Source organism: Genypterus blacodes, unplaced genomic scaffold (assembly GCF_046128005.1).
Source record: "Genypterus blacodes isolate CSIRO-AG114 ecotype Tasmania unplaced genomic scaffold, CSIRO-AGI_Gbla_v1 ptg000392l_1, whole genome shotgun sequence".
In the NCBI taxonomy this organism is placed as follows: Eukaryota; Metazoa; Chordata; class Actinopteri; order Ophidiiformes; family Ophidiidae; genus Genypterus; species Genypterus blacodes.
In genome coordinates, this window is record NW_027467170.1 from 443543 (window position 1) to 467781 (window position 24239).

General features: G+C 48.1%; 1 protein-coding gene across 3 annotated transcripts in view; it reads left to right on the top strand.

Annotated features, from left to right (window-relative positions):
- The window catches only part of flrt2 (fibronectin leucine rich transmembrane protein 2), a 33074-nt gene extending 10971 nt beyond the window's left edge, over positions 1-22103 (top strand). The window contains exons 1-2 of one of the 3 annotated variants that reach the window (XM_076138659.1): positions 12666-13513; positions 15978-22103. In XM_076138659.1, the coding sequence (XP_075994774.1) occupies positions 16422-18404 (1983 nt within the window). In that variant the 5' untranslated portion in view covers positions 12666-13513; positions 15978-16421 and the 3' untranslated portion in view covers positions 18405-22103. Of the gene's footprint in view, positions 1-12665; positions 13514-15977 lie in introns of those variants that run through there. The other 2 variants (XM_076138660.1, XM_076138661.1) reach the window with 2 other exon arrangements.
- Positions 22104-24239: the final 2136 nt, after the last annotated feature.

Genomic DNA, 24239 nt, shown 5'->3' on the forward strand with positions numbered 1-24239 from the left:
TTACGATAACAAAGTGACTCAGAGAGACGAGCTGAGGGGAAAAGAGGAACAAACATAAAACCAGCATGGGCTCCTCCATCTGCTTCCTGCACTCAGCACACACACACACACACACACACACACACGCTCTGCCTACTCTAGAATTATGGGAGTGTTTGATGAGTAGTTGTGTGGAGTTGGAAGGTCCTTGGCGAGAGGCCTTGGGCGCCATTTGGAGACTATCAGGGTGCAGACTCATTAGAAATCCCTCATCCTCCGCACTGCCGCCGCCGCCACGGAAACGGCCCGGCCTCCGATCTCAGCAGTCTGAGCGAGGCCCCGAGAACGGATCGCCCTCCGTCTGGGGTCGGAGATTGGAGAGCGAGCGGGAGGAGCGCTGGCCAAAACGTCGGCACACAAAGTTATGTGTTCCCGTTTATGGAGCGCTGCAGAGATCCGTAAACGGTTTCAAGGCAGAGGAAAGTTTGGAAGTGTTTCCCCCATCAGCACTGCAGCCATTAGAGAGAGACAAGTGACCGCCATCAAGGTCTGAAGTGACCAAGGAGACAGAGAACAGACTCAGACTCAGACTCTTCTTCCCTCTCGACATTTTCCCATCACTTTTGAACCGACAGACTTCAAATCCAAATTCCTTTTTTCTGGAATCCTTCTATCCAAATCGAGATTTTAGAATTTTTTATACTCATATAAAATGTTATCTTTGTAATTTTACATGTAGAATACCCCCACCAAGCCTGACAAAAGCCTAATTTTTGAACATTTGATCAAAATGGCTGCAAACACCAATGGGCCTGGAGTTCTTTGGTCAATAACTCTGGAAGCAGACGGGGGCGACATAAAAGTGTGTCTTAAAAATGTACAACATGTGCCAGAGTGTGTGTGTGTGTGTGTGTGTAAAATAGTAGTAGTTCTGGTGTGTTCCTGAACAGATAGACCCACAGTGAGCCACATTGTGCTGAAGGCTGGTTGGTGATTGGATGCACCTGTGTCTAATTGCCACAGCTGCAGCTGATTAACCAATCAGACGCTGACCTATTTCGTCTTGTGGCAGACGCACTGACAGACAGACAGCAGAGAGTCGTCGTGCGGGGAGAGTTTGGTTGTGGTTGGTTGAAAAAATCTGCTCTTTTATTTTCATTTCTTTAAAAAACAGGAAAGCATGAAGGTTGTCAGTCTCTGATCTGTGTGGCATCAATGAGCTCTCATGTGACACTTAGGAGGGGAAACAAAAGCCTGGCATGTGTTCTCACCCTGCAGCCATCAAACAGAATGCATGAAAGACTCCAAACCAAAGATAAACACACTGCCTGATGCAACAAGTGTATAGAAATAAAAGTATGAGACTGCATTCAGTCAGAAACACAGAGAGAACTATTCAGCCTTCAAGTACGTTTGAGCTCACACCGTCCCTTTAGTGCCCTTACCTCTCTTTAAGTGTCCTCAGCATTAAAACATCTAATTAAGAGAAGTGGAAATGTATAGACAAATGTGAAACTCGTTTAGAAAAGTCGTCAGCGTCCTTTTAAAGCAGCTGGATGCGTCTCTTCAGGTGTTAGACAGCTAATGAAGGACATGCTAAGCTCATTCACAGGCGGCGGCGGCAGTCACAGCGTGTTCCCTCTGATGAAAACAATCAGGGCGGAGGAGCATAAATGGAGCTGTGCCCTTTCACTCTGCTGCTTAATGTAGTCGCGCTTATTCATATTCAACCAAAGTCTGTGCGGAGATAAAAGATGTTTGACAGAGAAGAAGAAGAAGAAGGTTTGATGTCACGCTGACAGATGAGAGAACATCCAGTGACACAGACTTCAATCAAACTCTGTTTACTCCTCATCTCTCATCACAGCTCTGCTCTGTGTAAATATATCTGTATATGTGTACATTCAGGGAACATACCTCCACCCCTGCCTGTGACCTTTGACCCTACACATGGACTTATTGTTTGGGGAGTGCAGGTCTGAAATCTCTCCTTTTTAAATGAGATACAAATGCAGCAAAACACTCAAACCCATCCTTTTATCAGCCGTACTGTTCTGGAGTAGGTGTGCAGGTATACTGGAGGCATCTGATGAAAGATGAACTCGTAAAATAACCATAAAAAAAATATCTTCAAGCATTTTAAGTTGAGTACAAAAATATAGCATGTGTCGAAATCTATAACATCTTTATCACAAATATAAAATGTAACATAATAATCCCATGAGTGACTTATTGGTTAAATTAAAATGTCAGTAATTATTCATCAACATCTACAAGCAATTACACAGCAATTATGTCGTCAATGGCAATGTATGGAAACATACTAAGCTCATAGTGAGGACGCAGCTACAAGAGTAGATGCTATATGCATAACCGTATACTAAGATGTTCATTAGCAACGTGGTGATCAGGGCTCTGTTACTCCAGTCACAGTCTCAGTCTCAGTATAAGACATGGATCAGATGGTTGACTGACGTGTTGTTCTGCGTGGGTTAAGTGTTTTGAATCCGATCCTCTGCTCTGATATCTCCTCCATGTTCTCGGCTCCGGTTTAGGTTGCGGTACTTTTGCTCTCACGAGGTCACTTTACATTAGAATACTGACATTTCTGCTCCACTAAACAAATCCAGCACTTCTTCCCTGGTACAGTAACGTGTGTGTGTGTGTGTGTGTGTGTGTGTGTATTTATATACGTATTTAATTCCTTGCCCTCCCACCCTGCGTTACATTCCGTTCTTAACTAAGCACACAAATACTGCGAAAGCCCAAATGATCTCTGTTACGTGTAAACACAATAATAATCTGTGTGATGAAAGTAAATTAATAAGGAAAAAACATTAAATATACATTGAAAGTGATGGATTGTGTTCAGCTTGGAGGCCAGATGCTTCACACTCCAGGTTGGGTAGAGTGTGTGTGTGTGTGTGTGTGTGTGTGTGTGTTCAGTAGCTTGTGGGAGCAGACAGTAACATCTCCCCACTGTTCACACACCAGACGGGTTTAGACTTTGTGATGAGTCATAGTAGCGTTACGCAAAATTATAAAAAACAGCAGAAATGTTTTTCCTCTTTTAGCGCCTTGCCTCCGCGCTGAACTGCAGACACACTTTGCCAACATACGTGACGAGCAGCCGAGTGAGTAATGCTGCACTCGACCTCGCCGCTCGCCGCTCCATAGAGTGGGAGCCGGGGTTCACACACGAATGTACGCGAGAGAGGGGGAGAGGGAGAGAGAGACAGAGTTTACTTTAACTTTACCTTTCCTCAACTCTATCACTCACACACACACACACACACACACACACACACACACACACACACACACACACACACACACACAGGCGTCGTATCTCTTGCATATCCTGGTTGAAAGGTTCATCTTACCACAGGGATCATAACAATGGCTGCCTCTTCAAGTGTGATTGAGGTGCTGGGACCAAGAGCGAGACGGGCCCCCCTTAATTTCAGTACTGTTCCAGAAGCCCCCTTCCTGGGTTTGTGTGTGTGTGTGTGTGTGTGTGTGTGTGTGTGTGTGTGTTTATCAGCCTGCAGGTTTGGTGATATTTGCATTTGAGTATGAGTCCTTCTGTCTGTTTGTCTGTGAGCCCGATGGTTGTGGAGTGTGTTGATGTTTGAGTGTGCGTGTGTGTGTGTGTGTGCGTGCGTGTGTGTGTGTTTGTCTATCTGCTGGTCAATCTTTCATGTTTGCATTTCTCTCCCGAGTAATATTTGTATGTGTGTGTGTGTGTGTGTGTGTGAGTGCATGGGTCTGTGTGTGTGTGTGCGCTTAGTAGAAATAAAGCACTCCATTGATACGAACAAGTTCTTCTTGTTATCATATCAGCAGAACTGGACCAGGGCCAGCGCCGAGGTCCCGGGGGCGTCGTCCTACACAGCCCCCCGCTCTGACACGGCACTTACCGCTCTGCAGCCCGTCCATCGCCCGGGAACACAACATGTGTTAACACTCTCTCTCCCTCTCTCTCCCTCTCTCTCTCCCCTCCTAAGAGATACATCGGGACGTTGAGCAATGTTTCTCTACATCTCTCCAGCGGACGCCTGCTCCGCCGTCGCCCAAAAAACGCTTCCATGTGCAGCCGGTGCATTCCGCCCTACCTTTGCGAGGCATTCCCAGACTCTCCCCTCAGATACCCGATACCCAGGGGAAAGCAGATAGTCATGAGAAATACCTGCTAGCCCTGAGTTGCCATAACAGTTTTAAATAACAGCAGGGGGGATTTTTGCCATTCCCCCTCTGCTCCTCTCCGCACATGTGCCAGCTATTGTTTCCCTCCTCGTGTACGTCGTCACCGCGGCTCTGTCTCCGCGGCGATTTTATGACAGTGGTAATCACCGCCCCTGCCGGCTGCATGGGGACATCAGCTCCAATCTGCCAGGGCCGGGCACACCTCACTGTCAAATAAAAGTGTCTGGATGAAGGTCGGTGGGAGAACAAAGAGGTTCAGTGTGTGTGTGTGTGTGAAGTGTGTGTGTGTGTACGTACGTATGTGTGTGTTTGGAATAAGCGGCGAGCGGGGGCCGGCCAACCAACCCGCCGTCAGTGTGTGTGAACAGAGAAACAGAGAAACAGAGGGAGAGGGAGAGGGAGAGGGAGAGAGAGAGAGAGAGAGAGAGAGAGAGAGAGAGAGAGAGAGAGAGAGAGAGAGAGAGAGAGAGAGAGAGAGAGAGAGAGAGAGAGAGAGAGAGTCCTGCCCCGTCTATTTGTTTAAGCACAGCAGACCTCAGTGGATGTGGGGTAAAACACACACACACACACACACACACACACAAACACACACACGTGCTCGACAGCCGGGCCTATCGCAGTAAATCCGTGCACGGCCACATAATTAATCACAACAGTGGGTCGAACAAGTGGATCCACATGACGAATGCGTGCGGGCGGAGCGTGGAGGGAGCAGCAACATGGCGCTGAGCGGACACATTACATACGCCGCCTTTAATAAAAGACAGGATGCATTCAGATGCGCTCGGGTACGACCGGGGCAGAAGCTGGTAGGAGAGCTGCGTCGCTAACATCTGGTTCTACGGTCCGATCAGGAAACGCGAGGGCATCCGGGGATGAACCCGACCACAATGACAGACGAGGGCTTAGTTTCCTGCGTCTATATTTAATACATTATCATCCCTCAAACCTTCACAGGCTCTGGACGTTTACATTCGTGCGGACAGATTGACCGACGCCGCCCGCAGCGCTGGACATTACACGCAAATCCAAGCGCTGTGAGTTAAAAGGCGGCGGGACTTTGAAATGTATCCGCAGCTCCGTCGCCACCGTGGCATGCTTCCCATTATCCCCACTGTTTAAAGCTTTACCTCTTAACATAAATGTAAAGCGACAAATCCAAAGGGGTTCACACACACAGGACGGGGGGAACAAGGGGGGAGGAGGGGGTCTTAGAAATGGAATTGTCCCCATGGGCAATGAGCATAATATTCAGATCAAACCCGATCCATCTCCTGCTTGAGTTTCTAACCATGCAATCAGGGGCTGTGCCAAGCGAGGGAATACACCCTGATCAGTGTGACGATAAAGAGGGCGAGCTGCGGCTTTGTGCGCTCGTTAGGCTATCAGACGTCGCGAACAGATCGGGGATATTAGCTCATGTTAAACCACTGCTGAGGAAAGTCTAAAATCTCCTCTGACGGGAACCGAATAATCCGACGAAAGACACGACACACGCCGGGCTTTAAAAAGGACAAAACGTACACACACACACGCTCGCGCTAGCACGGCGGTGCTGTAATCAATCCGAGCGTCTGCGAGGTTACTGTGAGGTTTTGTTGACATTGTGTCAGAGAGGTGTTGATGCAGCTTCACGGCCATTTTATGGAGGCCGTGCGTAGCGGCTGAGCTGAGAACACACGAGGAGGGGAGAGCTTTGTGTTCAAATGTTTCCTTGGTTTGGAACAAACTCTTAAAACTTACTCTGTTACTAGAAAATGTACTGGAAGTCTTAAAATATGCTCCTTGTAGATTCTGGAAATGATTCAAATACAACAGCTAAATAAGACAAAAAGATGGAAACGAGCAAAGGACAGGAAGGGTGAAGGAAGGAGCAAAGAAAGAGAGAAGAGGAGGGAAGCAGGGATGAAGCAAGGACTGACTTTTCTCTTGTAAACTCATGTAAACCTTTCCATGCGGTGGACTCTTAGTCTGAAGTGTCACTAATGCATCTGGGCTGAATATTCATCAGACTCCCATGTTCCTTAATGGCCGCCCTCCTGCTCTGTCCTCTTGTTTTAGTGCTGTTATTCCGGGCAGCGGCTCTTATAAATAACTAATAAAGACCCGAAGCTGTGACGCATTGGTCTTAATGCCGTGCGGCGGCGAGGGACAGGTGATCTAGCTTATTCTTACCTTTCTTCCAGACGGCACCATTAATCTGCTTTGTGCCACGTTGGAGAAAGAGGAGAGGAGAGGAAGCTGGACACCAAGGAAAGGTGGAAGTCATGAATTATTACAGTGAACTGAAAGCGGCAAAGGGCTGATTCTTCCTCTGTCCACCTCTCTCCCCCTCCTCCTCCTCTTCCTCACCTGTTCTCTCCATCCTAACTTTTATGTTGCGACCGCTCCCGAAATAGAAAGCAGAAGCGGATCGGTGATTGAGGGATATTAGCCAAACTCTCCGGTCCCCTTCCTGGCCCTTCCTCTCACTCCCCCCCTCTCTCTCGGCACACGTCCTCCCTTTGTCCTCTCCCTTCCACGAACCCGGCTAATAAAAGGACAAAGCAGATCCATCAGACGTCCCAGAGTGCAATGTTGTAGCTGTGGCGTGTCGTAGGCGTCTCGTCTTCAAACTGGGGCGACGTGCTGCGGCAGTCAGTGAAAGCGAAACAGGGGGGACTAAAGAGGCGAAGGGCTCCACCGCAGAGACCAGATGGGACCGCAGCTCGTTTTAAAGCGGGCTACTGCCTCAGCAAAACCATACGGAGCTAAAAATGCTATTTAGCCAAATCTCAATTCTGTTTTTCACAACATGATGAGCGGCGCTGTAGGGTCTTGTAAACAAAAAGATAAACTGCTCTGCGTAATGAAAACGTGCAAACGCAGGAGCCTCGTCAGTGTGTGTGTGTGTGTGTGTGTGTGTGTGTGAGAGAGACTCTCAGGGAGGGGGGGGCCCAGACGTTTGATTTCAGCAATATTTCAAAATAAGTGCAACTAACCGCTTTGCCAAGCTGTAACACCAGAACGCATCGAGTTACAGCGAACGCTTTGCCAAACCCAATACTGCACGGCTGATTGTCGCTGGAATAAATAGTCTGAGAAAAACGTTGATTATGATGAATTAAGCAGGCAGGGGAAAAGAAATGTATATTGAGTAACGCGGTAAGAAATATAAAATGACTACATTGGAGAGGAAAAAGACAAGCAAACAGCGATGAGATGCAGCGTCTGACAGCTCAATTAGGTCCTCAGATGTCTGTTTCTGTGAGGCGTCTCACCTGCTTGTGATTTCATCTGGATTCAAATATGGATTGTTTGTAAAACTAGACCTTGTTTGCAGAAACCGGGTGATATTTAATTGAAATACAGACGTTAATAAGCGAATTTAGAGCCGCGCAATGTCGTGTCAGACGCAGGGACGAGCTGTCAGGGGGAGCGGCGGTGGCAACGGCGGCGTTGGTGTTGCGTTGGGTTTAGTTAATTAGTTAGACGGGTGAGCCGAAGATAAACACAGATTTTCTCTGGAGCGCAGGCAGCTTGTCCAAACACTGAGCCGCTGCTGTGAATTATTGATCAAAAATCCAGAGAGTTTGTCAAAGTTTGGCAGGTTGTTGTGGACGAGGCGGCACGCAGGGTCAGGTTGCGCAACAACGTGAAGATCGGCGGTAATGTGCTGTTTTTCTTTGTCGCTTGTGTAACAAATAGACACTCTGACTGGACTTTCTTTACTGAAAAGACCGGATTGATTCATTGATTGATTGTGTCGATGCAGATTTGGGTTGTAAGCGTTTTGGCTCAGCGGGAACAAAGCTGAGCTGACAATGACGGACGGGAATCGATCCGGAATATGCCAGGAAAAGAAGCGTAGGTTGACGATACACACTGTTGTGTTCCTCAAGATGCAGATCTGTTGTTAGACGAGCTCGTATCTGCTGCGGACAGTCTATGACCAAGCGACCGCTGGGACATATGTGTGTGTGTGTGTGTGTGATCGCGGCTCCCCTGTGAGGAGGGGTGAGTCCTGGTCTGGATCTCATGGTCTTGTCAGGCCTGAGCTTAAGCGACTCATTGATCTGCAGTATTTGTACAGTTTAGCCTGGGAGGCAGAGCGGCCCCCCGAGCCCCCCCACCCCACACACACACACACACACACCCAGGGTATCCGCATGCTAAGACTTCCTCTGTGCAGGGGAAATTCAGCCCAGATGTCGACTTCAAACAAAGGAAAAGCTGCAGGGATTGGAGGTGGGATCAGACCCATCCTCCGCTCGACCCGGGGACCTGCTCCTTCCTGGCATCTGTCTATTTTCCTCCCGTTCTCCTCTTTCGCCGATCATCCCTCCTATCTGTGTGTTCCCCTCTCCCTTCTCTTTTTCTCACTCCTCCACAGTTTCATGTTGCCTCTTCCTCACGTTTTCCGCCTGCAGTAAACGGCGTAAAATGCGGCGTCCGCCCAAGTGTGGCGGCGTAATAGTTTGACCAAATAAGGTGATTTTTGTGGATTTGTGAGGTTCCTAAAAACTGGAACGCCCTTAAACCTTCAAACAGCTTAGGATCTGTTTCCTCCGGTGTTTCTTATTCCTTTATACACGACAGAAGAGAACAACAGAAACATGTTATCATGACACATTGATGTACGTGTAAAGTCAACATATAGATTACATTAAACAATAAACATTTAAGGTCTATAAAACTAAGACATCTAGGAAAACATTACACATGTTAATCTGTCACATACATTGACATATCATGTATTTTAAGCATGATTAATATACTTAATATGCCAAAATAGTGTGTATGAATAGTGATTCATGATCTGTGAGTGTGAGTCACATGGCGCTGAGCTCTGGCTGCTGATTGGCTGCAGCTTGTCTCTAATCACCACAGCTGCAGCTCGTTTATCAATCAGGCCCTGACCTGTTTATGTGTGTGTCTAACAGGTTCACAGTAATTGCAGGCACAGTGTGGCGTTCATGTCCATGTACATGTTCATGTATGTGGAGCTGTGAGTCTGAACATGTTAGGCTGGCTCATAGAAATGTGTTTGAGAAGAGTGTTGATTAGAAATCCCTCATGTGGGAGCTCGGCAACGTCGCCGTGGGAGATGAGGAAGTAAAATAAATGGAGACAAATACACAACATGTAGGTCAAATGAATGTGTAAATAAAATCACTGCGCTGGAAACCAACAGAGACCGAATGAAGACTAAATCACTTATTTTAATTCCATTTAAGTCCATCTGGGGTTTGGTTGTTCCTTTAAGATAAATATATACAAACATCTCTTTTCTAAACAGAGTCAAGGACGATGAAGCGTCAGCACAAAGCGCTCGCAGCTTATCGCCACAATTAATGAAGATACGTCGCTTTGTCGTTAGTCTGCAGTTTTAAAACCGAGTGACGCAACCGCCACATGTCAAAATCTCTCTCTCTCTCTCTCTCCCTCTCTCTCTCTCTCCTCTCTCCCCCTCTCTCTCTCGAACTACAGGGGTTTGCTTGTTGTCAACTCAGTGTTTTTACAGCCTGGCATTAGCACAGGGCAGCATTCAGACTGGACTCACGTCTCTCTCTCTCTCTCTCTCTCTCACACACACACACACATACACCGCGTGGCGTGTTTGTTTGGCTGATGAGTAAAAAGGCGTCCCTTCTCCTGAGGGCGAGTCCCGCTGTGACATCAGATGCATGTAGATTGATAATCGACAGGGGCAAACGTAATTACATCGCGTTGGGGAAAATTAATGAATCCATTGATCGCGCAGCTCCAAACATAATTGGTGTATTTTTCTTTGGGGCCACTGAGATCTCAGCGAGGAGTCCGGCGATATCGCAGCTTCGCCAATTTGCGGTACCACAGAGGTTTCAAAGACCTCCACCATAATTGCACGACAGGCGTTTAAGCGCTGATGTTGACACCTATTCTCTGCTTTTTTAAGTGCTTTTCCAAGTGTCCAGATGTAAATTCATGCGCAGGGGGAAGGAAGGCGATAAGCTAATGACGTCCCCGGGGAGCAAGCACAGCCGGGGGAGGGGTAAACATATCTGCATATCAGAGTGGACTTTACTTTCTCCCCACCTTTTTGGATAAACAGCTTGTGGCGTGGACGGCAGCAGATGGACGGCGCGGGCTTTGATGTGTGCAGCGCTATCGTGCGGTTTCATCGACGTGCAGTGCAGAGTAAATACGCCGCACCAAATCTGTGGGAGGGGGAATTCCACTTTCTCTGCATTTGTGCATTTGGAAACCTTAAACATGCGTATCGGTACCGGGGCGGAGTCGCTCGCTGTGTTTACACACGGCGAATAATCCGAATTCTTTCCGTCCCGTGATTAACAAAGGGAGAGAATTAATAGGATTCTGCTGTTTTTCCGACATGTTGCGTAATCGCACACACACATACGGCACGAGCAGAGTTTGCACTTGTAGGTTGAGCTGAATTGGCGTCGCTCCCATCCCGTGACTGAGTCCATCCCCGATCTGTAGCTCCTCTCTTATCCCACTCCTGTTCACGTATTTCATGTGACAACAATGAACAAATCAAATTAACACCCCATGGAAAATGCTTGAATACATTCTCCTGCCCCTCCGCCTTTTTTTTTTTTACCCATTTAAGTGTGTGCCTTTGTTCCCCTGTTCGCCTGGCAGAGAGAGACACTTCACAATGCCTCCCACAGCCGTGGCGGGAACGCCGACGGGAGCCGAGCGCCGCCGCCGCATAACATGTCCATCAAGGGGGAGCAAATAAAAATAGGCTGTTTCCTCTAAATTCATCCAATCAATAATTCATACCATCGCAGGGAAGCTTGATTTATGACTGGATTAAACGCTGCAGACTGGATTGGGCCCGTTTGCGAGCGCTGCGCCATAATTAGACATGAAATAGCAGAAGCGGAGGGGGATGATGTCGTCGACGGCTGACGGGTTAGAGAGCTTCACCGCCGCGCTTGCGTGACTTTGGCCGATTGGACGCGAGCCCACGTGGATTTGCTCTAAAACCCCTGAGTTATTATGTACGTTGAAGTGGGTCACCAGATGCCCAACGGCTACATTAATATTAGCTGACAACTGAAGCCAAAGATCAGAAAGAAATATGTACCTGCTGACCTGTGAGGATCATGTGACTCCTGGTGCCTCTCTGACACGGGATGGAGCTATAAACTAGCATGGAGACCCACAACACGGCACTTTGAGTGTGTGTGTGTGTGTGTGTGTGTAGCTGAACATCTGTGTTTGTGTATAGGTGTGTGTGTGTGTGTGTTGGCCCAAACCCTTTGACTTTGTAATTCTGTGTTTTCTAATTAAACATAAAGGAAAGTGACCTGCTCTTTTTTCCAGGCTTCACCTCCGCAGGTCAACACACTTCTACTTTAGTATCCGCAGTAAACGAGCTCATTGTGAATCATATTTTATTCATTGTTATGCATCTGGTGCTGCAGATTTTTAAAGCATTAAGAACTTAAAAATAAAAATCCCCCAAATCCCCTCTATGGGGTTTTTCATCTCTAACTTTGGAGCAGAATAGAACAGATTCTTATATTAAATAATAAAAAAACTTCTTCATTCTTCCTGCTCGCTTGAACATTTTTTGAGATGATGTATTGTGCAGTCAAACTAAAACAAAGCTGCTGGCCCCTGGAGGCCTGCAGCACCAAGCCCTGTGTAACACGGTTACTTACTGTTAGACTCCAAGAAATGATATATACTTTTACTTCAATGTGTATTTCTGAATGTTTAAGCTTATTCCTCAAAATATCAGGACGAAAATATGAACTCAAAGGGTGGGAAGAGAGTAGAAGAAGAGAAAAGAGGGTGAGGGGGGAAAAAAGATAAAGTTTGGGGTCCTAAGTTGAAATTCTTCTTTGGGCCCCTAAAACTCTAGAGCCGGCCCTGTGTGAGATACACAGCTACATGCCTCACTGATCGTCTTATACCTTTACATTACATTATATTACATTACTGCATTGTAAAGATGTAATGGAGTAAAAAGTATCTCCATGTATAAATAAAAAAATATCACCTGAGTAAAAGTTTAAATGAGAACTAAACCCGGAAACACACGCCACTGACAGCTTTCTAACGTGTGTGTTTTAGTGGTCTATGTGGCGTTTGAAACTGCACCTAGTGCGAGTGTGTGTGTGTGTGTGTGTGTGTGTGACTGTGTGGACAAAGCAATAATGCAATGCTGAATCAGTGTATAGCGCAAAGCAGCGCAGTCAGATGAAGCCTGTGGCTGTCAGTGCGTCTAAATGAGGCAGAGGAAGCTCGGAGGAGACCTCGCTCTCCACTCGGGCCTAATTATCCCGCTGTAATTAAAACAACCCTCACTAGACGGAAGAGAATCCTTTAATTGTCTGTAGCGGCTCAGATATTCCAGTAAATGGCCGCTGTAGGCGCAGTTACACCTCTGACTTTAGGCGTTCAGACGCACAGCGGACCTGCGCGTCGGAGTCGTGGAATGTGTGAGTTACAAAAACGCCTTTTCGTGGCCAAAACCGTAGATCCTCCTCTTGGAAACGGCCGTCGAAGCGCCGAGACGCAGTGCCGCTGAGGGAACGAGGCGCAGGGTTACAGCGAGAACCGAGACGCAACTATTTTCTGCAGTGTTGAGGGCAGCAGGGAGGATCTGTGGCGAGGAGCCATCACGGAGCTGCTGGAGCAGGAGGAGGAGGAGGAGAGGCTTTCTTTATTCTGAGGAGGGGAGGAGGGACTGAAGGAGGGAGAGAGGGAGGGAAAGAGAGAGAGAGAGAGAGAGAGAGAGAGAGAGAGCGAGAGAGGGGTGAGCAGATCACACTCCGCGCACTATCAGCCGAAACCATCTGAGAAAAAACAACTCGCAGGGAGTCTGACGCTCCGACGCTCCGTCTGCACTAAAGGCAAGTTTTGATCCCCCGCACCGATATACCGACACCTCCAGCACAGCGGACGCGGGGCCGTCATGGCCCGAGGCGGATCAGGCGGCGGACACCCCGGTCAGTGCGTCCTCAGCGCTCCGGCGGCGGAGTGGAAATTAAGGGACATCTGGGCACCGCGACCCGCTCCGTCTGCGCTCCTCTCACGCACGGTGCAGCCGAGTTACTAAAGTGCGGACCGGACCTGCGACCACAACCCGGGCGGGGACACACACACGGGAACCGGGAGGGGGGGCAGACAAGGCACACAGATATGCGGCTCCGTAGTCTCGCCGGTTTCGTGCTGCCGATCGGAACCAGCCCGCCGCACCAGCGTTACCGAGCGGACCTTTACGCACGATCTGTTACCAGGACCGCATGAAGGACAGAGGCGCAGAGGGGGGAACGGGAAAGTTGAACGCGGTAGCCGGTTTGTAATGGAGAAAGACTCGGCAAAGGTACAGTGGATGTTTGTCATGAACGCATGGAAAGAGAGAGAGAGAAAGAAAGAGAGAGAGAGAGAGAGAGAGAGCACAGTTTAACCTGAGGCCTGAGATATGAATCAGCGCTATATAACAAATGATAAATGTGGGATTGAATCGATGACGTCAACATTGATCTGAACCAGCACAGATCCATGTGTGTGTTCAGTTTTCACCCCTAAACTAGCAGCAACTTCTCGCTCCGAGCGCCGCCGGAGGAGAGCCGTCGGCGGGCGGGCAGCAGTTGTCATCCACCCGCCGAAACCCGGAGACTTTAAACATTAATTAAAACCTTTTGTATAATTTATTTGGGCGGTTAATGAGATTTTCCACCGTGTCAGAGATGATCGCGGTCCGGAGCGCAGACCTGCGTGTGTGTGTGTGTGTGTGTGTGTGTCTTTGGAAATAACGCATTGAAATGAACAGCGAGGAGCCTTTGAAGTCCAGCCTGATCCGCCTCTTAAACACCAAATTCACCCTTTAAAAAAAAATACTCTTTAATTAAATTTTCTTGTCGTCTAATCTTGAAAAAACTCGACTTGGATTTTTTTTTTTAACGATAAAAGCAAAAAGGAGGTGAACAAATCCAGCTTTCTCTCTTTAACACACACACTGTGGACACTTCTGCTCTTTGATATCGATTTGTTGCCAAATATCAAAGGTTTTGCATGAAAAGCAACTCTCTCCCCCCCCCCCAGATTCTTATTTGGGTTTCTTCTGGTGTTTTTCTGCTGCAGCTATAATCATCTCGATGCTGCCGCTGCTGCTTCCTTCTGCTGTTGATTCTGCTGCTGTGGCTGCACATTTTATCGCCTCATGTGGTTGCTTATTCCTTCTCTTTCTCCCCCCTCCCTCCTCTTCCTCACCCCCCTCTTTGCTACCCCACCCCAAGCTTATTTGATTAAATTTAGCTCTTTCAATTTAGAAAAGTAGATCACAGATGTGTGTCAAAAAGATTGTTTCTCCGTCTCTCTCCCCCTCTTTCTCTCTCTCTCTCTCTCGCTCTCTCTCTCTCACCGCCACAAGGAGGGTTGATGCAGGCTGCATCTCATCAACAAACATCACGGCGTATTTGAAGAATCAGAGCTTCCCGGGGAAACAGATGGATTTAATTTTCGCTTCATTTTATTCCATCTCTCCTCCTCCTCCTCCTCATTTTCTTCCTCCTGGGCTTAGACATATTACACTCATATCTTTATCTTTACGTCCCCCTAACTGCCCCCGTTCCCCAGCACCTCCCGGAGCACCTTCACCCACATTCATGGTCACTCCTGTGTTTAACATTCATCCCTCCTTCCTGGCCGTGATTGCGTCACGTCAGGCATTGACTTAAGGAGGAGCCGGGAGCAGTTAAGATGAAAGCCACGATGACAACAACTATCTTTCAATCATGCGGAAAAGAGGAAGAAGAAGGGGGGGCTGAAGAAACGGTGTTTGATAGGTTGATAGGTTACAAAAGCTGGAATAATGGAGCCGGGGTTGTGCTGTGGTCCTGTGGCCTTGTGCTGAAAAATAGCCTGTATCGATCATTTATCCCAGGTAGAAGGACTAAATTATTTTCCAATCCCATTTCATGTGACAGCCTGTGTATGTCACTCTGCTGAGAGGAAGGAAGTTGATGTGTAAGGGTCTTTATTACCCCCCTCCCTCCCTCCCTCCCTCCCTCCCTCACCTTTAATTCCACTCGGCGGAGCCTTAATTCACCAGTTTGACGACGTGTGTTTGAGTTCTTCACGTTACATCCTCCTCGGGCCCCGCCGGCAAAAACATGGCCTCCGTTTACTGTAAGCACGGCTGTGTTTGCTCACGCGCCCTCTGTGCTCCGCCGTCGCTCCAGCACACACAGAAAGGCAGTTGTACCTCTTTTTCTCTCTCTTTTTTTCCCTTCTTTCTCAGCCGTGCATTGTCGTGTGTCTTGTGACTTCTTGTTTACTCACTTAAAGGAAAACCAGCCGATGTCTTGATCGGCTCTTATCTGTTTTTATCTCTCGGTCTGCGTGTTTTTCCGCTGAAGATGTTGATATGCGGCTTTAGAGCCTCTTCTCAATCCTCAACTGTGTGTGTGTGTGTGTGTGTCCAAGCAGTGCTCTATTCCCTCCTGTGATAGAGCGCACGGAATAAAAGCCTCCTTTATGTGTGCCAAACCGGATGTGAAAGAGCTGTTCTGAATATTTATCAGATGGTTTGGCATTTTTTGTTAGAAATAGCCGGCGCATAATTTCAGTGCAGCAGTGAAGGCTATGTTTTGTGACTCGGGTCTGTCTGTTTGGGAGAGATTGAGGGCGAGCAAGAGGAGGAAAGAGCAAGCGTGTGTGTGTGTGTGTGTGTGTGTGTGCGTGTGTGACAGACACAGAGAGAGAAAAGGAGAGCGAGAGGCCCTTTTCCTGAGAACAGGCCAACCCTGAAACTACTCATCTAGCATTTCTTTGTTTCCCTGCAGGTCTGTGGATCCAAATGTCACCCCACTTGGACTTTGCCCCGGTCGGGCACCAGCAGTGTGTGACGGAACAGGCAAGTGGAGCCTGCGGTGGCTCTCGACTGTGCGGCTTGAAATTGGCCCTGGCTGGGCTCTGCATGGAGCAACGAATGAAGAGTCCTGCTCTGGTCTGATGTCTCAGCATGGATGGAGTCAGTCAGAGGACTGGCCACCGCTAATGAGACCATCGCTCTTCAGCTGAGGACTAGCATTTACAGGATTACTCCCACAGTTTCCTGCTCTTTTCCCAGCTAACTGCATCATTACCAAACCCTGCGAGGTGGACTTTCCTGGGTCTGGGTTTTTAGTGGATATATACTTAATTGCCTTTTTTTGAATTTCCTATTTGCTTTATTCACCGTATTTCTTTTTTTATTACGGGTTTTCCTTTTGAAGTTTTTTTCCACTATGGAGTTTCTGGTTGGACCCTGGAATAAAGATTGGGCTTCATTCTTGCAATTTTGGTTGACTGTCATCCTGAGCCTCCAGATGCAGTTCAGGCCGGGCGCCTCTTGCCCGGAGGAGTGTCGTTGTGACAAGCCGTTTGTGTACTGCAACGAGCGCAGCCTGACATCAGTGCCTCTGGGGATACGGGAGGGCTTCAAGGTTCTCTACCTTCACAACAACCAGATTAACAATGCAGGCTTCCCCATGGAGCTCCACAATCTAGAATCTGTGGAGACGGTGTATCTTTATGGTAACCAGCTGGACGAGTTCCCCATCAACCTGCCCAAAAACACCCGCGTGCTGCACCTCCAGGAGAACAACATCCAGACTATCTCAAGGGCGGCCCTGGCACAGCTGACGCGCCTGGAGGAGCTGCACCTTGATGATAACTCCATCTCCACAGTGGGGGTGGAAGAAGGGGCCTTCAGGGAGGCACTCAGCCTCAAACTCCTCTTCCTCACCAAGAACCACTTGAGCAGCGTTCCTATCGGTCTTCCAGAGGACCTGAAGGAGCTGCGTCTGGATGAGAACCGCATTGCTGTCATAGCAGAGGAGGCCTTCCAGAATGTAACTCGCCTACAGCGCCTCTTGCTGGACGGGAACCTGCTCACCGATGAGGGTATCGCACCAGGGACCTTCCAGGACCTGGTGAACCTCCGTGAGCTGGCCCTGGCCCGCAATTCGCTCACCTTCCCCCCTCCCCTGCTGCCTGGCCAGGCGCTGGTCAAACTGAGCCTGCAGGAGAACCAGATAGACCAGATCCCTGTGGCTGCCTTCTCTGGTCTCCTGAGGCTGGAAAAACTGGATGTGTCCAGCAACCAGCTCCAGACTCTGACGCAGGGTGTGTTTGACAGCCTGTCGAGCCTCCGGCAGCTCACCGTGCGCAGTAACCCCTGGCGCTGTGACTGTGCTGTGAAATGGGTCGTGGTCTGGCTCAAGTCGCTGCCGTCCTCCCTCAACGTGCGAGGGTTCATGTGCCTGAGTCCGGAGAAGGTGCGCGGCATGGCCATCAGAGAGCTCACGCTGGATAATATCGAGTGCCCGGTCGACGCCGACCTCCCGCCCTGGCCCACCCTGCGCTCCACTCCCCCTCCCCCACCCACCACCACCCCCCTCACCACCATCATCACCTCCCTCATCACCACTTCCATCCCGCCCTACTTTGACTCACCCTCCCCTCCTCTACCTCCCATCCTAAACATCCCCTCTGGGCCGCTGCCTCCGTACGAGGACCCCCTGCAGATCTCCTACCATGTGGTCAACTCCACCTGCATCGAGGTGAGCTGGGCCTCTTATTTCACCGTCACGGCCTACAAGGTCACGTGGGTCAAAAGGGGCCAAAGCCAAATAACTGACGGCATGCGTGAGAGGACTGTGAGCGGGGAACGCCGGCAAACCAGCCTCACCAACCTGGAGCCACGGTCGGTGTACCGGATCTGTGTGCATGTGCTGGACGCCCTCAACTCCTACCGGCCCGGGGAGGATACTATCTGCTCCGAGGCCAGGACCAAGTCGGCCTCCACTACTAAGCCGACGGGCTCAGAGCAGGCGGCTCCCGAGGACATCAGCTCCACGCTGATGTTGGCCGGGATCATAGGCGGGGCGGTGCTTATCGTCCTGGTAACGCTACTGAGCCTGTTCTGCTGGCACATGCACAAGAAGAACCGGTCGGATTCGAACAAGTGGAAATACAACCGGGGCAGGAGAAAAGACGACTACTGCGAGGCTGGAACCAAGAAGGATAACTCCATTCTGGAGATGACTGAGACCAGTTTCCAGATTGTGGCGCTGAACAATGAGCAGCTGCTCAAGGGCGATTTCCGCATTCAGCCCATCTACACACCCAATGGGGGCATTGGATTTAGAGACTGTCACCACAGTAACAACAGCATAGCCTACTGCAAGAGCAGCAACGTGCCCAGTACAGAGTTCTGTCACACGTGATGCAGCAGCAGCTTGCCCGGCAGCGTGTACACACGTTCTCTCACACACACACACACAGACACACACACACACTCACACATACCTAGAAACACTTGATGCACATACATGCATAAACACAGAAACACACACACACACATTATTTGTGTAGGCAACAAAAACATTTTAAAAAATCTAGTGAAATATAACTGTACTATATATATTTCCAATTTCTGTCTACGATGTAATTTATACTGTGGATAATAATGTGGGATTCTCTGCTATCTTTTTTATTCTTAGTAAAAGAGATACAAGTTTCTTTTTTTATAACCAGCAGGGTTTTGGAAGTTGTTTTAACGGTCAGTACTGTACATGAACATGGATTTGTACAATCACGGCACCCCGGGCGTCGCTTCTGACGGAACGCTGTCGGCCTCGCAGCCGTCGGGCGCTGGGAGGGCCGCGATCCTTTGCTAACCACAGAAGCAAAACACGGCCTTTTCCTTTCTGCGCTCGAAAACACTGCAAACCTTCTGGATGTGACAGAACGGTAGAAAAGACAACACAGCACTGGGGGAAACACAAACACTGCTGATTAGAGCGCTGTGGAGCAGAATAGCACCGCTTCATAGAGAGAGAGGGAGAGAGAGAGAGAGAGAGAGGGGGGAAAGAATGACTCAAAGTGCACTTTCTTATTAACGAAAACCATTGCAGGAAATAGGCGAAGGTGGGAATCACTTGGGAGGGATTGGGAAAGGTTGTGTGGAGGGAATGTCACCGGTGCTGCTGGAAAAAAGAGGTCGGGTGTGATTTTCCAAAAGTGCCTTAACACTAAAGGCATCACTGTTCTATTGGCTCATAATGGAACAAAGGTGAGCTTAGTGGGGAGACGCTTTTGGAAACAACCTCTCCTCTTGAAAAAGGACGTGTCGTTTCTGCCGCACTTCACGTCAATTTAGCGAGGAAGCGTGAGGATTTAAAAGGAGCGCGGACGAGATCAGAGGGTTTATGGTGGAGTGTGTGTGTGTGTGTGGGGATGTGCTGTGAGTTGCGGAACCTCCTGGAGAATTTCCCCTCTTGTGTCACCTTCAGGCTGTTCTCTCTCTCTCTCCCCTGCTCAGACTGTTATGGCGAGTGTGGCCACAAGGGGGCAGGCCTGTGCGGCGACAGGAGAGGAGAGAGAGAGAGAGAGAGAGAGAGGGAGAGAGAGACAGAGGAAGATCACTTTACCTCTCACATTCCCCTGGAGTCCATTACCCAGACGGAATTACTCATCTTCAGACAGCATTGTTTAGAGTATTAATGCTCCCGGAGCTCCTTAACGATGTGGAATCATCTCAGAGTAACGCGTGACTTCAGTGTTTGGAGGCTAAACGATCTGGATTCTGGTCTCAAACGCGTCGGAGCAGGGCGGCGACACGACGTGATCAATTTTCCACCAAAAAAACGGCAAACGTTATTACACGCTGGCTTTATTTCTGCCCCGTCGCCGCGTTCATTAGGATTTATGATGGATGGGTGAAGAACAACAGGAAGCTCTCTCGCTCGTCTGGCTCCTCATCATTTACTTCATTGTCCTCGTTTATGAGTCTGTCTATTTCATTTATGGCCTTCCCTCACCTGAACAATGCACCTGTGCTCTTCACAACAAACTCCATTAGCGGCCACATTGATTAGACCTCACACTCCATGCCCCCTCCTCCCCCTCCTCTTCCTCTACGTCTCCTGCTCATCCCCGTGGCGCTGCAGCTCTCGGGGACATGGTGGCAGCTTCTAGAGTTCTTAGTCTTCTTCAAACCTTACTTGATTTGACGAGATTTAATCTTCGAAGCTTAATAAATTCCCACCGCTGACCCCTCTGCCTCCCCCTCCTCCTCCTCTGCCTCCACCCCCTCCTCCTCCTAATCCTTTGTCCAAAAAAGGGAGAAAAATATGTAGACCTAGAGATTCTCACTTGGCTGCACAAATCTCACACCAGGAGAGCGAGAGAGAGAGAGAGAGCGAGAGAGAACATGGAGCGAACAAGGAGTGTGTTAACTCCTTGCGAGGCTCCAGCGCTCCCAGTTGAACACATAGAGGCAAACATCTAAGGGCTCCTGCAGGGCGAGGAGTCTTGTTCCTGAGAGGATCTTACTCCTCTCAGCGTAGTCGCACACCTGTAATCCCAGCAATAGATCAGATCAGACACACGGGCAGGAACATACACCAGACCCCATGTTTAAACTCTGCTGGAGCTTGAGAACGGTTCTGTGTTAACTCCTCATTTATTGCCACTTTTACGATTTCTATTTGTGTACAAACACCAAAAATGACCACAGACAAGTGTTTGTGCGCTAATTTACAGTGAAAGGACGCTTGCTGATGTTTTGTTGCCGTTGTCATGACTCCTCCCTGTTATGCCGTGTCTCTTGCGACACACAGAAAACACACTGGCACCTTCAAGCGACCCTCAGATTGCATCTTTGAAGAGTTTTCGTGATATGAAAGCTATTTTCATTTTGTCAGGGTTTTTTTGGTTCCCAATGAGGAAGAAGCCGTCGGGGGGGAAATGTAAATTAGGGCTAAAAGCGCTTCACTGGCAAAATAAGATGTTAAGACTCGATGAGAAATCACTTCTTAAGATAGAATGGTCTTGCTTTGCGGATTTATTATGATCCAAATCTTCTGTGGTTATCAAAGCGTTTCCACTTTTTACTTTCTCCTTTTCTATTAATATCCACATATCAGCAAACCCGACACACACTGTCCATCACGCAGCGCCCCCCCGACCCGCTTATCACACAGCTGTTCAGCCATTACGTCCCCGTGTGCTTTGCTCCATGTTGTACCAGCTGGACATAATCTCACGCGAGGAAACATTCGATCCTTCACGTCTTGACTTAGTTAACAAACGAGTACCGGTTTGTTATCTGTCTCTCCCCCCCCTCCGTCTGTGAATGTGTATCAGAGACTGAAATTTGCCTTAATGCAGCACTGAATGAGCTCCAGAGACTTCCGAGTAGAACAGAAAGCACATTTCTACCACCGCAGCGGCGAAAACAACAGTGAGCATGACGAGACTGTTCATCTGTGCAGCAAAGACTCGGCCAATGAGTCGGGACAGGAAGGAGCTTTGTTGAGTTATTTAGCGGCGCAAGTTACTCTTCGTTTCGTACCCGCTTGATGAAAGATCACGCTTGCGGTGCAGCGAACGATTGCGTAGCGGAAACGTCTTGCAGAATGCGAGCGTCGGTTCCCTTAAAGCTCATCGACGTCTGCGTCTTGGCGGTTGAACATAACGACCCCAACGCTTGAGCCGTTCAAACCCAACAGCAAATCTTTCTTTCAACAAGCTTGTTTTCATCCATTTTCACACGACTTCACAGGTTTCATTTCCTTCCCGAATCCATCAGGTTTGGGGTTTAAGTGACCATCCGGAAGGTTCTTGTGCGGTTTGGGGTGGAATCGTAAGTGCATGTAAATGGGCTCTGTTTGGATTCTTTACCGTCCAGGCTTCTCATGGAGACACCACAGTGTTTCAGTCAACCATCCGCAACAAGACGTTTCGTAGGAACCAAAGTTTAAAGTTTTCTGTTGTCATGATGAAATATTGATGTTGTTCCATGTATGTGCCTTGAGGTTGAACTTACAATGTAAAGTCCTTGAAAACCTTTAAATGTTTTTGCACAAAATGTAAATACTTAAGTGAAGCTTTTTGAAAATAAAAGAGCCATTGGATTTGAGCGATTATTCATTTTGCGTTTCATGCATACAGGATCGATTGATAAGTTCTGAGCCAACCTGGAAATTATAAAATTCCTCAACATTTTGCAGATCAAATTTCACTCAAGCTGCATGATTCTAACGTATGTGACTATATGCAGTAGTTACTTTATGTACACTTGTTACTATGACTACCGCAGCCCCCTCCCTACTCACCCGATTTTGGCCCTCAACACAGCCTCCTTCCAAGAACACGTAAAAGGTTTTAACATTCCACTTCACAAGATGTCGCCTCGCCATGTCAGCCGTGAAGGATTTATTTTGGTTTGGTAAAAAAAAAAGCTCCAGCACTAACAGTTCTTTCATCACTCCAACTCCAGATTTACAATCTTAGTGCCTTGGCCAAGGGCAGAGGCAGAAGCATTAAAGTAACACACCATGGTGGAAGAAAATGTAGTACCTCAAGGAAACCCACAAAAACATGGGGAAGAACATGGAAACTCCTCACAAATGTTGTTTAGAGGCCAGCAAAGGGTTCAAGAATAGGACTTTACTGTTGGGTTAGTCTTAAAAAACACTATTTGTTATGTATCCTGCTATCCTGAGCTAAATATACTTACATTTTAGGGAGGCATTTAAAAAAAAGTCCTGCATTCTCCTCTGGATCCAGATGAGTTTGGGGAAAATTGTTTTGGAAGTTTGTGTTTTTTGTGTTTATTTTAGCAGGATTACACAGAAAAACAGTAAAAACCTTCCTGACAACAGAGGCCCAGAACTTATCAATCAAGCCTCTGAAATTTGTTTATCAAAGAAATGATCCTGTTTGGTTTGGTGCGCACGCTTTGTTGGAGAAACTCCGGCCCGGCTCCGTCTATTTTGGGGTCGGACTAATTCTGGGTCAAACGCTGTGAGCTGCTGTAGGAACGCCGTGCCAAGTCTTCCTCTTATACTTCCATACTGGAAGCCTGGAGACATGTTAGTGTAGCCACCGCAGCTTAGCGTTCAGCTGGGGAAAATCCAGCATACTCTCTTATTCTCCGTGTACGGCAACAATAAACCCCCCCTCTCCCTCTCTCTCCAAAAACCCTGCGTTCTTCCCAAAATTCCATCTTTTTTTCCCTGGCTGACCACATCCCAATGTTGCCTTTATAACCTCCAGCCCGCTAAAACCCACATTAGCCCAATCTTAATTCACTATGACAATTAACCACAATGTATTCAGCTGAAACACAAGAGGATACGCCGCTTTGGTATTTCGAGAGGGGAAACTGGTATTTTTCTGAAAATCCCAAAATGTCTAAATTTGATTTGTTATTGCAGAGGCGTAGCGTGTGTGGGGAAGGCCGAGAGACGGGAGAGGAAAGAGGCTTTGGCTCTCAACTCATCAAGTTTCCATTTTCCCTTCTTTGTGTTCCTTTGCATGAGGAGAGATCCGGAGGCGTCTCACACCTGCGCGTTAATCACACTGCAGCCTTTATCATCAACAGGGAGAGAAGCGGCGTCACCGCAACGTTTTCCAGCACATTTCGTTTCCGGACATATAAATGTGAGCGCCGTGGGTCGTTTCATTCTGTGGTTGTCAGATTCCATTTGGGAGCGGTGACTGAAATGTGGAGTTCTGCTTCTGAGTTGTTGAAATGTGTTGAGTGGCGTTTTAATTCTTTCTTTCCGAAACCAACATGTACGTTGTTTCATAAAAAAAGCTTTTTATGTAGGAAAAGAGAGTAACATTTCTCAAAGGTAAAAAAATTGAGAACAAGATAATTACACAGATTTTCTGCCCAATTTTCGCCTTCCAGCAAATCGCAGAATCATGTTTTAGACTTTATTCCTTAAACATTTTCTACAGATTCTGCAGTTGAACTAATACTATCACAAGAGAATTCAAAACCTAAATATTAAACAAGCTCAAGATCTAGTCTGTTTTAATACCGTGCACTTAAGTTTAAAAAACTGAGGTGACATGGGAAAGGACGATAGCCGATTAGCAGCTAAGCTAAGCTAACTGAAACAGTGGGGGGCTCAGAGATTCTGACATCACAATTAGTGACCTTTGATATTATGAATCAAAGTCATGACAGCAACTTTCTTATTTTCTGTTTTTTAATTTGTGAGAAAGCGTGGAACAGACAGCTAAAAGCTAGCAGCTAACACAGC